General features: G+C 37.2%; 2 protein-coding genes across 2 annotated transcripts; both read right to left on the bottom strand.

Moving 5' to 3' along the window:
* Positions 1-379: 379 nt before the first annotated feature.
* LOC131432447 (uncharacterized) lies at positions 380-1495 on the bottom strand. Its single transcript, XM_058598734.1, has 2 exons — positions 1132-1495; positions 380-1053 (listed from the first exon to the last, which is right to left on the bottom strand). The coding sequence occupies exons 1-2, from the start codon at positions 1132-1134 to the stop codon at positions 667-669; spliced, it is 390 nt and encodes a 129-aa protein (XP_058454717.1). The 5' UTR covers positions 1135-1495; the 3' UTR covers positions 380-666.
* Positions 1496-1635: 140 nt separating this feature from the next.
* LOC131432446 (uncharacterized) lies at positions 1636-11663 on the bottom strand. Its single transcript, XM_058598733.1, has 3 exons — positions 11527-11663; positions 1883-2914; positions 1636-1823 (listed from the first exon to the last, which is right to left on the bottom strand). The coding sequence occupies exons 1-3, from the start codon at positions 11542-11544 to the stop codon at positions 1656-1658; spliced, it is 1218 nt and encodes a 405-aa protein (XP_058454716.1). The 5' UTR covers positions 11545-11663; the 3' UTR covers positions 1636-1655.
* Positions 11664-17528: the final 5865 nt, after the last annotated feature.

Genomic DNA, 17528 nt, shown 5'->3' on the forward strand with positions numbered 1-17528 from the left:
CATGCGATTTGACGCCTTTAGACTATTTTTTGTGGGGCTACGTCAAGTCTAAAGTCTACAGAAATAAGCCAGTAACTATTCCAGCTTTGGAAGACAACATTTCCGAAGAAATTCGGGCTATTCCGGCCGAAATGCTCGAAAAAGTTGCCCAAAATTGGACTTTCCGAATGGACCACCTAAGACGCAGCCGCGGTCAACATTTAAATGAAATTATCTTCAAAAAGTAAATGTCATGTACCAATCTAACGTTTAAAATAAAGAACCGATGAGATTTTGCAAATTTTATGCGTTTTATTGTTTAAAAAAGTTCTCAAGCTCTTAAAAAATCACCCTGTATATAAATCGATACTCGAAAAACATAAATTTCAGCCAACTCATTTGCTTAACATATTTATTAGTTTTGTAGAATCCCCACATCAACAATTGGCATTCAACAAGAAACCCCGTTTAGAAAGATATTTTGGTGTATTTTTATAATGAAATTATTTACTTTCAGTTTATCCTAAACTTGGTTACAAACCTTTCAATACAACTTCTACGCAACATCGCACTCAACGTATACAAGAAAGCTCACGAGTTTATTTTTCTTCCATTCGCGTTTGTTCGGCAGCGCCTCTACATCTCACGGCTAGAACACATCATCTTGGCGCTGCTGTCAGTCACATCTCAATTACTTCTGCAATACTTCAGCAACCGGCGCAATTTAAGCGGCAAGAATCTTCTTCGGCCGGGGAACTTCTCGTCTCGTCCGATCGGAAACAGTGATAGGAACTCGCACAACCGGGCACGGCCCTCTGCAGTGTCCTCGATTTTGTCCAGCGCTAGCGATTTCGACCATTCGCGAAAAGTTTTCGGTGCCGGACTGCGATTGTGCGGCAGAAGCATTTCTGGTGACGGTGGAGTTTCGTAGATGTCATGGAATGGATACTTGGAAAACGAACTCATCAACGGTTCGAAGAAATCGTTCGATTTGATCTCCAGCGCTGGCCAGGACACCTTACTTCCGTTCGCCAGCAGCAGTGACGCCCCACCGAACACCAGCATGGACAGTATCTGGAAATTAAAGTGAAAGCGGGAGAATCGTTACGGGAAAGCAGTGTCACTTGGTAACCTTCGACCAGTAATACAAACCATGTTTTGTTGTTTTCGTTGATGTTGTTGTTGTTGTTGTTGTTATTTTTGTTAATTGAACGCTAACCCGTCTAGGTCAGCAGTTCATTCCGAGGAACTCCGGGCATGTCTGGCGGTGTGTCGCATCCGCAATAGACGGCGTCGATTGCGATTGGAAAGCGTAAACCACGTTTGTTTGGGGTTCGAGCAGCTACCGAAAAGTAAACATACGCGTTTAGCGTGAAACAAGCCCCAAACAATGACATTCGCCATAGACTAACTGTTCAGGTGTGTGATTCCGAGATTTATCGTACCGGCACGAAATGCATCGTAACATTGTTACGTGAGGAGGAATGGAACTGGCGCATTCTGATGTTAGGCAGGTATAAAAGGCGAAGCAGAATTGATTGTTGGAATTCTTCGGTGATTTTTAACAGTGATTGAACTACGTTACCAACTAGAATAAATGCGCGATCCAATTTGGACTGACTGATTAAAGAATCAAAAACTCGTAGAACCGCACAATTAATCAAAATTTAATTTATTCACGTAAACAAACTAACAAATTCACTGTTAACCTTCCGCACCGTGTCAACGGTATCCCCGACGACTTCTCCGGCAGCCACAGGAACTCCTCCGGCAACCGATGTGATGAACTCGGCAATCACCTTCATCATGTTCTGGAAACTTTCTCCCGGTTTCCAATTGGTGGCCTTGAAAAGAGAGATGATTAAACTGCGCATTCTTGAATCTTCTTCCCATCACAACTCACCACGGTGTCAATGGCATCGTTCAGATTGAACACAACCGTCGGACGGTTGGAAGATCCACCGCCACCGCCGGCTCCACCTACCCCTTCCCCAGTATCGCTCTGAACTGCGTCAGCCGATGAAACCCAATCGAAGAGTCCACCCTGGCCGAAAAATCCGAGCGGTCCACCGTGCGGTTTATGTGGTCTGTTCGGTTTATTTCCGTAATTCGTGCCCGTACACGGGTAACCACCAACGGCATCGTAGAAATGATTATTAAAGACAGCACCACCTCCGCCACCGCCACCACCGCCGACCCCCGTATCGTAAGATCCGCCATGGCCATTGTAATTGTTCGACGGCGAATAGTAGTTGACGTCGGCCAGCACAAGGTTCAAGGGAGGTACGAACGTTTTCGGATCGATTCGATTCCCGTTCGCATCCCTACCGAACTTGAACTTGTTGAAGAGATCATACGGAATGCATGGCTGGCCAGGTTTCCGTCGTTTGAACTTGAATTTTTGTTTACGACGATCTTCTCCGAAAAGATTTCCTAATCCGAAGAATTTATCGTTCGAACTGAAGAACAGATTATTGAAGGAGCTCGGTCTGCTGCCGTAACCGGAACTGCCGTAATCTGCAGCAGCTGCAATGACCGGTTTGGACGTCACAGGATCCGGCACATCCAGCACGTTTTCATCACTGTAATCATCTTCTGCTTCCGCCTCGATCGGTTCGTCGTTTTTCGGCGGTGGCAACCGATTGAAATACGCGTTCGGTTGCCGATTGTACGGTGGTCTGGTTGTCGTAAGAAACGGACCGACGGTGGTTGTGGATCTTCGAAAGTCATCGTATTCATGCTCGTAAACGTTGTACCGACTGTACTCGGAGAATCTTTGCTGATTGTGGCCACTGCTAATACTGCGCCCTTCGAATTCGCTTTGTCTTGAGGTTGCCTCTCGACTTCGATTGTTTTCGGAGCTGGAGCTACCGGGAAACGTGAATGGAACTGCCAGGGAATTTTTACATAACAAACTTAGTAGGATGATATTCACCTGCAATAAAAAAGGATGATCGTGGTTATTAGGATCCATTAAAAATGTTACATTAGTTTCGTTGACTGACTCAATGTCAAAAACCTTATTTAATCCATTTAGTGGTGTAATTATGCCTTTCTCATATTACTAATATTTTAAAAAATCCAACTAGAAAGTTCTGTCAAGATAAAAAAAATTTAAATTTGAATAAAATTAGAGACTTTCTTTGGATATAAACTAACATAACGTTTTCAATTTATAAACAGTTCTGTCAAGTTAATAATAATTCTTCTTTATTTTGCATCGTCGCACAATGATGGATTGAAATTTTAAACACATTTCACCTTATATTTCCGGAACCGGAATGAAATTCAACAGCAACTTATGGGACTATCGGGCCTTTCTTTTGAGCCTAAGGTTATGAAAATCGATCAAACCATCTCTGAGAAAATTGAGTGAATTTCGTATCTCCGGAACCAGCAACTGGAAACCGGTTTAGCCGGTAAATGACGGTGTGCAATGTTAAACACACTTTACCCTATGAAAGCATGTTGGAATTTACCTGCAATCTATGGGACTATGAGATTTTTTAGCCTAAGACATTTCTCAGTCAACTTTTCAAATGATCGATGTTAACTATGTTAACTTTTCTTGCAATTATTTTAGCGTAATTCTTTATGATTTCCAAAATTTCGCCTGATAAGATGGAAAGATGTAATGTAATCCCGATGCAGGACCAAGATTAATAGTATCAGAAGATGGTAAACAGGAAAGACCAACAAAACAAACAATAAAAACTATTGTTAAACAATTGACTACTGGAAAAATCCTCAGGAAAAGAACTAAAAATGAATATATGAAATATGTCACGGAAAGACCGAAATCAGCATTTTGCCGAAAAAATTAGTTGATTTTTTGATTTTTTTTAGTTATTTTTTGAAACAACTAAAAATATTTTACTTTTGCTAATTTAGTTTTTTTAATTCTCATTCTCTTAATAATAATAATATATTTATTGAAATGGCTATTTTTTTAGTTGAATTCACCAATTAAACGTGCTGTAATTTCTTAGCTAAGGCACACTTCATTTCCTTTCAACTAATTTTTTAGTTGAATTAGAAAATTAAAACATTGTTTTCAACCAACATAAATGGTTGAATTGGCTTCTGCAATTTGCAGCTATATGGCGCACTGTCACCGAAGATATGTTACCACCGTAATGACTACTAGCCACTAGATGGCACACTATTGCCGAAAAGAATTTTTCAGTCGCGGTTGTCTTTTCTATATTGCCAAGTATACAACATCGTGTATTGGAGAAAACGACATAGATGGAACATATACTTCTTTTTGAAAATTTTTCTTCTAAATCGCTGTTTTCTTCATTCGATTTCGGTTACTCTCTCACTAAAAACTTTGAGCACTCGGAAAACAAAAACCGAATACAAGTAGCAGACCAGACGGCGTAGCCCGGAAGGCTGGAAGATACAAAAAACATCATTTGACATACACAAATAATTACGCACAATCGCTTCAAATGCACACAAATTCTGAATAAATACATTTTCCACTAAGAGTTTACGTCATTTTTACATATCGGTTTAGAAATTTAAATATGGGTATATCGTAACACATGCGAAAAACACCAAAACAATTTGCAAGCAGTTTCAACAAGACTATCCTTTTTAGCTTTTTAATGGATTGTTTTTCTTTGACACTTCTCATGAGTTATTGGCTAATAAACTTGTTAATAAGACCAATTTCATTTTTGTTTTCTTTGTGCTGTCCCTCAGCAATGATGGTGATAGCTATTTCCGATTTTCTGATTTTAATAACAAAATTAGTTGTCAATGAGAATATCGTGTTGGGTTGAAATATTGCTGGTTTGTGTCCAGGATATTCGCCAACTAAACACATTCTCTAAAAATACGAGTTTTTTCAGCAAAGTAAATTTTCAATTTTAACTAATTTCATAGTTATTTTGGAAATTTTGTTGTTAAAATCAACTAATTCAAAAACAGTAATACGAATTAGGCGCAGAGCTAACTTTGGTCGTTACGCGAACGATGAATTAAAAGAAGAGCTATGGATGAATAATGAAAAAAAGCTTGGGAAACAACTATAATGCCGGATCAATGGAAAGAAGCAATGTAAATGCCCATACTTAAAAACAGAGTGCCAAAGGATACAGCTGCAGATGCCAATTCAACCATTTATGTTGGTTGAAAACAAGGTTTTATTTCTCTAATTCAATTAAAAAAGGAATTAGTTGAAAGGAAATGAAGTGTGCCTTAGCTAAGAAATGACAGCACGTTTAATTGGTGAATTCAACTAAAATAATAGCCATTTCAACAAATATTTTATTATTATTAAGGAAATGAGAATTAAAAAATCTAAATTAGCAAAAGTAATATAGTTGTCTCAAAAAATAACTAACAAAAGTCAGAAAAACAACTAATTTTCTCGCAAAAATGCTGATTTCGGTCTTTCTGTGTGATAATGAAATTACAAGTATTCTTTGTGAAGGAATAGAAACAGAAAGATATGTCAAACGAAAATGAATTAAGCAAGGTTGCCCTAAAGCTTGCTTCAGAATTGGAACGAAGACAATTGCCTATATTTCAGTTATTTATGATTGAATCCAAAAATTTTTTTAATACGAATGTAGCATTTTCTTCAAGCTTTTAAGAAAAAATACGGATAAAATTATTTGTCACGGTTTCAATAGAATTCTCGAATTTTTCCTGTTACACGGCTCATTAAGCAGCGCACACCTTCTTCGTCCATCGTTTTAGCTATCTTATTCCACCAGGTCGTCATCTGATTGATGTCTTTGACAACCTTTCCCTTTGCCTTGAGTCTCCTCTTCATGATTGCCCAATATTTCTCAATAGGGCGGAACTGGGGGCAGTTGGGTGGGTTAAGGTTTTTCGGAACAAACTGGACGCCTTTCTCTGCATACCATTCTTGAACGACTTTGCTGTAATGACAGCTTGCCAAATCTGGCCAAAACATTACGGGATGGTCGTGGGATTGAATGAACGGCAAAATTCGTTTTTGAAGACACTCTTTTTGGTATAGTTCCGATGTCATTGTCTTATTTGTAACGTAAACTTTCGTTTTTTTTGCCACAGCTGCAAATGCCCTGCCAAATCATAAATTTTCTTGCAAATTTGTCGGCAAAAACAAATTTAAATTTGGCTGAAACATCCCCCCGAGCCGTTTCCAAGTAAAATTTTTGACCTGGGATTTGTCCGAAGTCAGCCTTGACATAGGTTTCATCGTCCATCAGAAAACACCCGTCGAACTTGGTCAGTACATGGTCAAATAGTTTCCGAGCACGAATTTTGTCCACACTATTCTGTTTTATGACCCGATTTGGCTGTTTGCTAGCACGATACGACTTGATTCCTTTCCGGAGTCGAGTTCTCCTCACGGTACTATGGACAGCACCGAATTTTCTGGCCAAATCACGGTCCAACAGATTAGGATTCCTCTTAATCGTCTTCAAAATCTTACCACGCAATTTCCGGTCGACAGTTCCACTCCGACGATTGGCTTGAGGCTTCCGAATCGTCGTCAGTGTTTCCTTATACCGTTTGATGACGCGCCATACTGTATTTCTGGGCAATTTCAGCTGTTTAGCTAGCCTAGATGCAGACCACAATGGATTTTCCAAACAACTGTGCACAATTTTTTCCCTTCTTTCGGCTTCCACGTTGATTGTTCACAAAGTACAGTCGAATTGCGGAATGTCAAAAATCATACGTGAAGCTGACAAAATTCCCTACACGTTGGCGCCAAGAACTTCCCAATCCGTCCTCCAGGAGCGCCACAATATGAGCGAAAGTTTGTTCCAATTATAAATGAAGCAAGCTATATTGCACCATACATTTTCACGTAAATTATGCGGAAAGTTTTGGAAAACGTAAAGCTTAAATACCCTTCTCTAAATTTCTCCTTGAAATTAATAGCAAAAGTGGCCAATTTGCTCAGCTTTCGCAGATGATATTTTAATCATTACGAAGTCATAGAAGGAATTTGAAGACATTATGAAAATATCAAAAGAAGAATTAGAAAAAGTCAAGCTACAATTAAATGCAAGCAAAAGCAAGAATAAGGTGTAGACAAACAACAAAGAGTATAAATTTAAGCGTAAGTTCAAGAGAAGTTTCGAAATTAATATATACTAAGGTCTTTTTTTATGCGGTTATTTTACGCGACTTTTTTTATGTGAATTTTCAGAGTTATGCGGTTTTTATGCGAATTTTTAGAGTTGTGCGGTTTTTTTTATGCGGTTTTTTTATGCGGTACGTAAATTCGCAAAAAAAAAAGACTTCAGTGTATATGACAGTGGTTTCTCCGGCGATGATGTATGGGTTAAAAGGTTTACACATAATTAAAGAACTAGTAAAGCATTCTCGACATAGGCCGAAAGGTAGATAGAATAAGGTTGTCTAGATTATTAAATGGAATGACACCAGTGAATAGGATCAGAGTATCGCAGCTAATATACTGGGCCCATATACAAGCCCCTCCCCGCTCGTTAAATCCTGCCAACATCATCCCCCACTTCACATTGTTATTCGTGATTGTTCGTCTGTAGTTTTCAACGACGTCTCCGAATCAACGTTTTTCGACTACAAACATGGTAATTTCCATTTGCGTGCCCTTCCCTATAGTGCTAACTTTCCGAACCGAGTCGTGGCACCCATCAAGTTGGACTTTGTATGGATTAGTGACGTCACTTCTTCTGATTGAAAATCGATTTTATAAAATCAAATTCATGTATATGAGGAAATCCAATCAACTTTTCACTGGATTCTATGTGGAAACACTGAAAATGGTTAGGAATTAAATGATTCGACCGTAATTGCGGATAGTAACGCTACCATTTATGGCCTTTAAAGTTGTCGATTTGTATATGTATTCTCTCCGTTGTGTTCATAATTTGATGAATCGTTCGCACTTGTTTGAAGCGAAAGCCGCAATGCGAACGGAGCGAATGATGAACATAGTAGATCAAAAGATCAAAATCGTTCGTTTTTTTCCTGGCGCAGAAAGTTTCGCTTTTTCCGTCCGTCTTGCAGCAGAACTGCACACAGTGCGGATCAATACAATACTAAAGTAATTTTTGTGAAGGGTTTTCTTTTTACGTGCTTTTTTCCAAAAAAGCGGCTACAAAAATTACAACATATAAAATTTTGAGATTGACTACTTCATTTCGGATTATCATTTTTCATTTTTCGGGCCGATTAAATGTATTTTTTCTGTTACTCGCACGCAAACGACCAGCATCTGAATGGTGTAATTGCGGGATTCATTTCAGGCTTTTAGAAGGCTTTCTCGAATGTGAAGCAGCTGAATGCTGGTTTTATTTGCACTTGTTTGATGCGAATTTCTCACTGCGAAAAGTGCACAAAGCTGTCCAAATTATTCTAGATTTGCACTAAACTGATGATTTTTCCCTGCGATTTGCAAAAATGTAATCTTATTATTTCTCTAGATAACATTTAAAACCATTAGAACGGCTGATTTTGCTTCTCATCGCTGTCCACTTTACGTTTTCTTTTTCTCCAATGCAAACGACCAGCTGCTGGATGAGACGCAATCGCTCTTGCTTGACGCGAAACTGACACTGCGAACGTCCAACAGCAAATATGTCCACAAAAGAACTAGTTGTTGTTTTTCTGCGTTTAAGCTTTATGCTTTCGTGGTTATGATACAAGAACTAATCTCGCATTAGGGTATTGCAAACACGTTCAATGCTCGGTTTAAACGTATCAATTGAAGTTTGACATGTACACAATCGCTGTTACAGACCACATTGTAATATACACAAATCTCTATCGCATTATCTGTTTCCATCAGCAATGAGTGTAGTAAACGATAAACGATAAACGATAAACGATAAACGATAAACGATAAACGATAAACGATAAACGATAAACGATAAACGATAAACGATAAACGATAAACGATAAACGATAAACGATAAACGATAAACGATAAACGATAAACGATAAACGATAAACGATAAACGATAAAAGATAAACGATAAACGATAAACGATAAACGATAAACGATAAACGATAAACGATAAACGATAAACGATAAACGATAAACGATAAACGATAAACGATAAACGATAAACGATAAACGATAAACGATAAACGATAAACGATAAACGATAAACGATAAACGATAAACGATAAACGATAAACGATAAACGATAAACGATAAACGATAAACGATAAACGATAAACGATAAACGATAAACGATAAACGATAAACGATAAACGATAAACGATAAACGATAAACGATAAACGATAAACGATAAACGATAAACGATAAACGATAAACGATAAACGATAAACGATAAACGATAAACGATAAACGATAAACGATAAACGATAAACGATAAACGATAAACGATAAACGATAAACGATAAACGATAAACGATAAACGATAAACGATAAACGATAAACGATAAACGATAAACGATAAACGATAAACGATAAACGATAAACGATAAACGATAAACGATAAACGATAAACGATAAACGATAAACGATAAACGATAAACGATAAACGATAAACGATAAACGATAAACGATAAACGATAAACGATAAACGATAAACGATAAACGATAAACGATAAACGATAAACGATAAACGATAAACGATAAACGATAAACGATAAACGATAAACGATAAACGATAAACGATAAACGATAAACGATAAACGATAAACGATAAACGATAAACGATAAACGATAAACGATAAACGATAAACGATAAACGATAAACGATAAACGATAAACGATAAACGATAAACGATAAACGATAAACGATAAACGATAAACGATAAACGATAAACGATAAACGATAAACGATAAACGATAAACGATAAACGATAAACGATAAACGATAAACGATAAACGATAAACGATAAACGATAAACGATAAACGATAAACGATAAACGATAAACGATAAACGATAAACGATAAACGATAAACGATAAACGATAAACGATAAACGATAAACGATAAACGATAAACGATAAACGATAAACGATAAACGATAAACGATAAACGATAAACGATAAACGATAAACGATAAACGATAAACGATAAACGATAAACGATAAACGATAAACGATAAACGATAAACGATAAACGATAAACGATAAACGATAAACGATAAACGATAAACGATAAACGATAAACGATAAACGATAAACGATAAACGATAAACGATAAACGATAAACGATAAACGATAAACGATAAACGATAAACGATAAACGATAAACGATAAACGATAAACGATAAACGATAAACGATAAACGATAAACGATAAACGATAAACGATAAACGATAAACGATAAACGATAAACGATAAACGATAAACGATAAACGATAAACGATAAACGATAAACGATAAACGATAAACGATAAACGATAAACGATAAACGATAAACGATAAACGATAAACGATAAACGATAAACGATAAACGATAAACGATAAACGATAAACGATAAACGATAAACGATAAACGATAAACGATAAACGATAAACGATAAACGATAAACGATAAACGATAAACGATAAACGATAAACGATAAACGATAAACGATAAACGATAAACGATAAACGATAAACGATAAACGATAAACGATAAACGATAAACGATAAACGATAAACGATGAACGATAAACGATAAACGATAAACGATAAACGATAAACGATAAACGATAAACGATAAACGATAAACGATAAACGATAAACGATAAACGATAAACGATAAACGATAAACGATAAACGATAAACGATAAACGATAAACGATAAACGATAAACGATAAACGATAAACGATAAACGATGAACGATAAACGATAAACGATAAACGATACAACGAACGTAATGTCAAAGAGTGTAAAACTAGGAAAATCAATCCTGGAAACGAAAGGGCAACCGAACGAAATTCACTGAGTTCTCCATAGAGTAGGAAAAGTAGACAATTGATTGATCAATTTTCAAACTTCTTGCGCAGGACTTTGAAAACTTGCCTAGCAAGAATATTAATTGAATTACTATAACTTTTCGCAAAATAATTCATAGCGCACCATGAGTTTCCAAAAATACTACAAAAAATACTACAATCAATTTCTCGATAAAACAGCGGTAGAATTTAGTGGGTCATCGTTCTTCCGTTGAGCAGGTGAGGCACCAAAAAAAACTTTAATAATTTAATCATCCTTTAATCTTCTTCGTGAACAATGAACAAGAGGACAATCTTCTACTTTCCTGAGCTGCTCTTATTGGAAAAACAACAGAAAACATTATGCAATTAGTGTGTCAAACCTTTCGTCTCATAGCAACGTAACGTAGACGACATAAGAGGACTCAGCTGATTTGATTTTGTAAATTGTTCCTGAATATCAAACGAAATCTGTAGATAATGCAATCAACTGAAATTTCTTTATTTTAATTATCACAAAACATAGTTTTCGCACTGTTGATGAGTCCAAATTTTGTTATTCCGAATATGTATTGATCCTGTACTAACTAACAGTGATGTGAAAGAAATAGAGTTTCTTTCGACAACAGATAAATTCACCACCTACCAACTTTGTTTCATCCATTGCACTTAGAAGACTTAGAACTATTCACACAAGATTCATGTTAATTTTATACTATTAAATTCTGCAACGCTCGGATTTCGCGTCGATCAACGAATTTTACCGACCTATCATTACGAGAATCGCGACTAGACTGAATAGCAAACAAAACCCCACGAAAACGTTATTTTGTACGACACAAAACCGAAAAAAAATATTACCATTAAAAAAACTATTCATTCCCTCACCCAATCTTCCACCTTGCGTGGCATTTCTCCAGTCGAAAAACCTGAATTCATTCATCGACGTGGGACAACTGTTGCCCCACCGCGAAATTTTACGCCCGTTTGTGCGTCTGCGAATCTCAACAAAGACCCGGTCGAAATCCCATCCGTAGCCCAGATTTATCATCATTCAACCAGCCATTCGTGTGTTGTTTTGTTCCAAATTCAAATGACCCAACATTGAACGGGGGAATCTGTTCAACTGTCATAGACTTACTGCAGGGTTTTCACTAAATTCGATCGGCAGTTTACGCCTTTTTTCGACCCATCAGAGCATGCTTTGAAATACAACTTTTATCGGTCAAATTGGAACAAAACAGCACAAAAACGAAGGAGCCGTGTGTGTGTTTTAGAGGCCGTTGCCGCGTTGTGACCATTTCACTGCTGCCGTTTGTTGCTGGCGGTGGTTCGTCGTTTGCTGACCAAACAGAGTGAGCAGGTCCCGACGTACATGGCGATGAGGTAATATTTGTTTGCGAAATTTTCTGCGACCGTCGCGCTTGTGACATACCTTACTACATCTGTATGCATGTATGTAAAAAGGAAGCGCCACCGGAGTAGAAGAACCTAGAATGCTGCTCTGGAAATGGGCCTGTCTTCGAGAGTTTTTTTTACTGGAACTACTTCAAAATCGCAGTCTTAAGAATGATAAGTTCGAAAATGAAAGATTGAAAAATATTCAAAATCGCTATCCAAACCATTCATTGAGTAAAACGTTGACCACGGCTAGTTGATTGGTTTGAAGCCAGATCACCACGAAGCAACTTCCCACGCTCATCACCATTCGCTAGTGTCGTTCAAATTACAGTAGGATCTTATGGGTTGCATTTCGCAAACTGAGTAACGCACTTTTAATAGGTGAAGGCGTCAGTTTTTAGCAGTACAACTTTGCTTGAATGTTCGATTAATCGAGGTCTTTCAACTTTCAAAGAACTTCTCGCAGATAAACTTTAGTGAATGTTGAATGACGCACGGGGTGTTAAGATTTCGACACACCATCGCATCGGATGAAAACGATTCTAATCTAAGTAATAAAGACTGTACTCGAAAAAATGCTACTTTTGTGTGGAACGTTTCATTGCAGGTGTTTTTGCGGTAAAACAGTTTTAGAGTGTAATGTTTCCTTGTGCGAAATTTCACAACAATATATCAAACTGCTATTGAAATGGCTTCGCGTGTTCGTTGAAAATCGCTGGATCGCAAAATATTTTAGAAACGACAATGTGTGTCCCGTAGAGTGAAATCATTCAAGAAGATCCAGACGACCCAGTGGCGAGCCGGCAGTAAAAGATAAGCAACACTGATTTAAACAACTTACTGCTATAATTATTACCATTCAATTCAGGCCGACGAGAACAGCAAATTCGAACCCCGACCCGGAAGGATTCGTAGTGTCAGTAGGATCGTAGCACCAGCCATGCAATGGTTCTGTACACTCTGAATCGGCTGCGAAGTCTGTTGAAACAGAAGGTCAAATTTCACTACAGGAATGTAATACCAAGGCTTTGCTAGAACATCTAATGTGTCACTCAATTTTCTCAGAGATGGCTTAACTGATTTCTACAAACTCAGATTCATATGAAAGGTCCTACGCTCCCATACAAGGTTCCTGAATTTCACATAAACTAATCGGGTTTATTGCCGTGTTATCATTCTGTTCTCTGGCGTATAATAATGGATTCAGCCAAACATGTACTCGAAGTGCGCTTGCGTTCGTCTTTCTAACCGTAAATAAGTATGTTTCGGTTCCAGCGGCCAGAATCTTTCCAAAATAAGACATGCTCAAGCTCTTTTTATTTTCCGGTTGTCCAGTACAATTTTATGCATTATTATTATCATTGTTATTTATTTCACCCTGGTTTCATCCTCCGCTTTATGTGGTTTTGACACATTCTTGCTTCGTAGGGCCTGCCGCTGCATGCTTCATCGGCAGTTTTGAGCATCACATCACTCTTAAAACCTCTATCTCATGGTGTAATCTACAGGATCAATAATAATAATATTTCTCAAACGTTTCTGTGTCTGATTTCGGGAGGGGCCTCTGGCTACGTGACTGTTGGTAAAATTTATGTCGTTTTCGCTTGATGCCAAACCTAACCCAGTTTTCACTCTAACTGCTGTCAAATCGTTTGTTTGAAGTCAGTTTCGATCCTAGTTTCAACGTTGTTGAACTGAAAATCGAGTCAGTTTCGAACCTGGTTTTTAAATCAGTTTTACTCAAACCCTCGTTGCTAAGTGCGAAATCAACACAGTTTCGTGAAAAGTGTTTGTTTGATGAAACTACCCTGGGTCAGTTTCAGTTTTCTCAAGCAAAAACGATATTAAAGTATTGAAACCGTTGAATCAGGTGGAATGACATTTCAATTTACTGGATGCTCTCATACCAAGAAAAGAATTAATTATTCCTGCATGGATAGAACAATTCATTAACTTCAATAATATTTATGCCCAATTTCCTTCAAAATTAAAAATAAACAAATTTTCGTTCCGATAACATGTGTCACCGTGCTAATTTTGATCAGTGTATTCCATGCCGTTGTAGAAACATTTCTGATCATTTCACATTTTTCACATTTCTAGCAGATTTTGAGAATAAGTGACTCTTCAATATGTTTAAATTGGGATACCAAAACTCTTGTAACGCTTTTTAACACATATAACACAAAACTTACAGTAACGGATGTAACGCCTCGTAATACATGTATCTTTGAAAAAAGTAACACATGTAACGTTTTGTACTACACCTAAAACTTGTAACGTCTATAAATTACAAAACAGCAACATATGCAACACCTCGTAACGCCTGTAATCAACAAACAAACTCACAAAAAACTAACGCATGTAACGCTTCATAACGCCAAAAATTTATACAGAGTAACACATGTCACGTTTCATTACGCCTGAAACTTACAAAAAGTCACGCTTCGTTACGCCTGTCTCTTTAGAAAGGTAACGCTTCGTAAAACCTACAGTTTATTAAAATGTAACGTATGTAACGCTTCGTATTGCCTAGAACATACAAAAAAGTAACGCATGTAACGTTTCGTAACGTCTATAACTTCCAAGAAAAGTAACGCCTGTAACGCTTCGTAACGCCTAGATCATACAAAAAGTAACGAATGTAACGTTTCGTAACGTCTATAACTTCCAAGAAAAGTAACGCCTGTATTGCTTCGTAACGCCTAGATCATACAAAAAGTAACGCATGTAACGTTTCGTAACGTCTATAACTTCCAAGAAAAGTAACACCTGTAACGCTTCGTAACGCCTAGATCATACAAAAAGTAACGAATGTAACGTTTCGTAACGTCTATAACTTACAAGAAAAGTAACGCCTGTAACGCTTCGTAACGCCTAGAACATACAAAAAAATAATGCATGTAACGCTGCGTAACCTTTATAACTTACAAGAAAAGTAATGCATGTAACGCTTTGTGACGCCTAGAACATACAAAAGTGTAACGCATGTAACGCTTCGTAACGCCTATAATCAACAAAAAAGTAACGGATGTAATCTCCAAAACATACAAAAAAGTAACCTATGTAATGCTTCGTAACGCCTATTATTTACAATAAAGTAACGCATCTATTACTTACAATAAGGTAACGCATGTAACGCTTCTTAACGCCTATAACATACAAAAAAGTATCGCATGTAAACCTTTATACGCACAAAAAAGTAACTCATGTAACGCTTCGTAACGTTTTTTACTTACAAAAAAGTTACGCATGTAACGCTTCGTAACACCTAAAACATACAAAAAAGTAGCACATGTAAAACTTCGTACCGCCTATATTATACAAAGAAGTAACGCTAAGCAACGTCTATAGCTCACAAAAATGTATCGCATGTAACGCTTCGTAACGCCTATAATCCACAAAAAAGTAACGGATGTAATGCCCATAACATACAAAAAAGTAACGCATGTAGCGCTTCGTAACGCCTATAACTTACAAGAAAGTAACGCATGTAACGCTTTGTAACGCGGGGACGGGTATAGCGTGATGGGTAAGTCGATGCCTTTCACGCCGCCCGCCTGGGTTCGATTCCCAACCCCGCACATAGTTTCAGAAAGTTTTTATGGCCCGAAGAGGCGAATGGCATTAATGTTAAAGCCTCTATAATTAAAAAAAAACTTTGTAACGCTTATAACATACAAAAAATAACGCATGTAACTCTTCGTAGCGCTTATAACATACAAAAAAGTAACGCATATAATGCTTCGTAACACCTATGACTTACAAAAAAGTTACGCATGTGACGCTTTGTAACGCCTATAACTTCTAAAAGAGCAACGCATGTAAACTTTCGTAACGCCTTGAACATACAAAAAAGTAACACATGTAACGCTTCGTGACGTCTAGAACTCACCAAAAAGTAACGCATGTAACGCTTCGTAACGCCTATAACCAACAAAAAGGTAACGTCACGCCTATAACATACAAAAAAGTAACGCATATAACGCTTCAAATACACATAAAAGTAACGGATGTAACGATTCGTAACATCTACTACTTCCAAAAAGTAACGCATGTAATGCTTTGTAACGCCTATAACTTACAAAAAAGTAACGCATGTAACTCTTCGTAACCTCCATAGCTTACAAGTAAAGTAACGCATGTAACGCTTCGTAACTCCTAGAACATACAAAAAAGTAACGCATGTAACGCTTAGTAATGTCTACAAATTACACAAAAATAATGCATGTAACGCTTCGTGACGTCTACAACTCACCAAAAAGTAACGCATGTAACGCTTCGTAACGCCTATAACCAACAAAAAAGTAACGGATGTAATCTCCATAACATACAAAAAAGTAACCTATGTAGTGCTTCGTAACACCTGTAACTTACAAGAAAGTAGCGCATGTAACGCTTTGTAACGCCTATTACTTACAATAAAGTAACGCATGTAACGCTTCATATACACATGAAAATAACACATGTAACGCTTCGTAACATCTACTACTTACAATAAAGTAACGCATGTAACGCTTCGTAACGCCTGTAACATTCAAAGAAGTAACGCAGAGCAACGTCTATAACTCACAAAAATGTAACGCATTTAACGCTTCTTAACGCCTATAACTCACAAAAAAGCAACGCTTCGTAACGCTTATTACATATAAAAAAGTAACGCATGTAACGCTTCGTAACGCCTGTAATTCACCAAAAATAGCGCTTCGTAATGTCTATAACATACTAATAAGTAACGCATGTAACGCTTCGTAGCGCCTGTTACATGCAAAAAAGTAACGTATGTAACGCTTGATACTCACAAAAAAGTAACGCATGTTACGTTTCGTAACGTTTATAACATACAAAAATGTAACGCATGTAACGCTTAGTAACTCCTATTACATAAATAAGAGTAAAGCATCGCAACGTCTATGGCCAACACAAAAGTAACGCTTTGTAATGCCTATAACTTACTTAAAAGTAACGCATGTAACATTTTGTAACGCCTTTAACTTACAAAACAGTAACGCATGTAACGCTTTATAACGCCTATAACCCACAAAAAAATAATACATCTAACGCTACGTAACGTATTGCCTGTAACACTTCGTAACACATATGGCGCACAATAACACATGTAAAGCTTGTAACGGCTATAAATTACAACAAAGCTTCGTGACGTCTACAACTCACCAAAAAGTAACGCATGTAACACTTCATAACGCCTTAACTTACAAAAAGTAACGCATATGACGCATGCAACTT

This window comes from Malaya genurostris, chromosome 2, assembly GCF_030247185.1.
Source record: "Malaya genurostris strain Urasoe2022 chromosome 2, Malgen_1.1, whole genome shotgun sequence".
Classification (NCBI taxonomy): domain Eukaryota; kingdom Metazoa; phylum Arthropoda; class Insecta; order Diptera; family Culicidae; genus Malaya; species Malaya genurostris.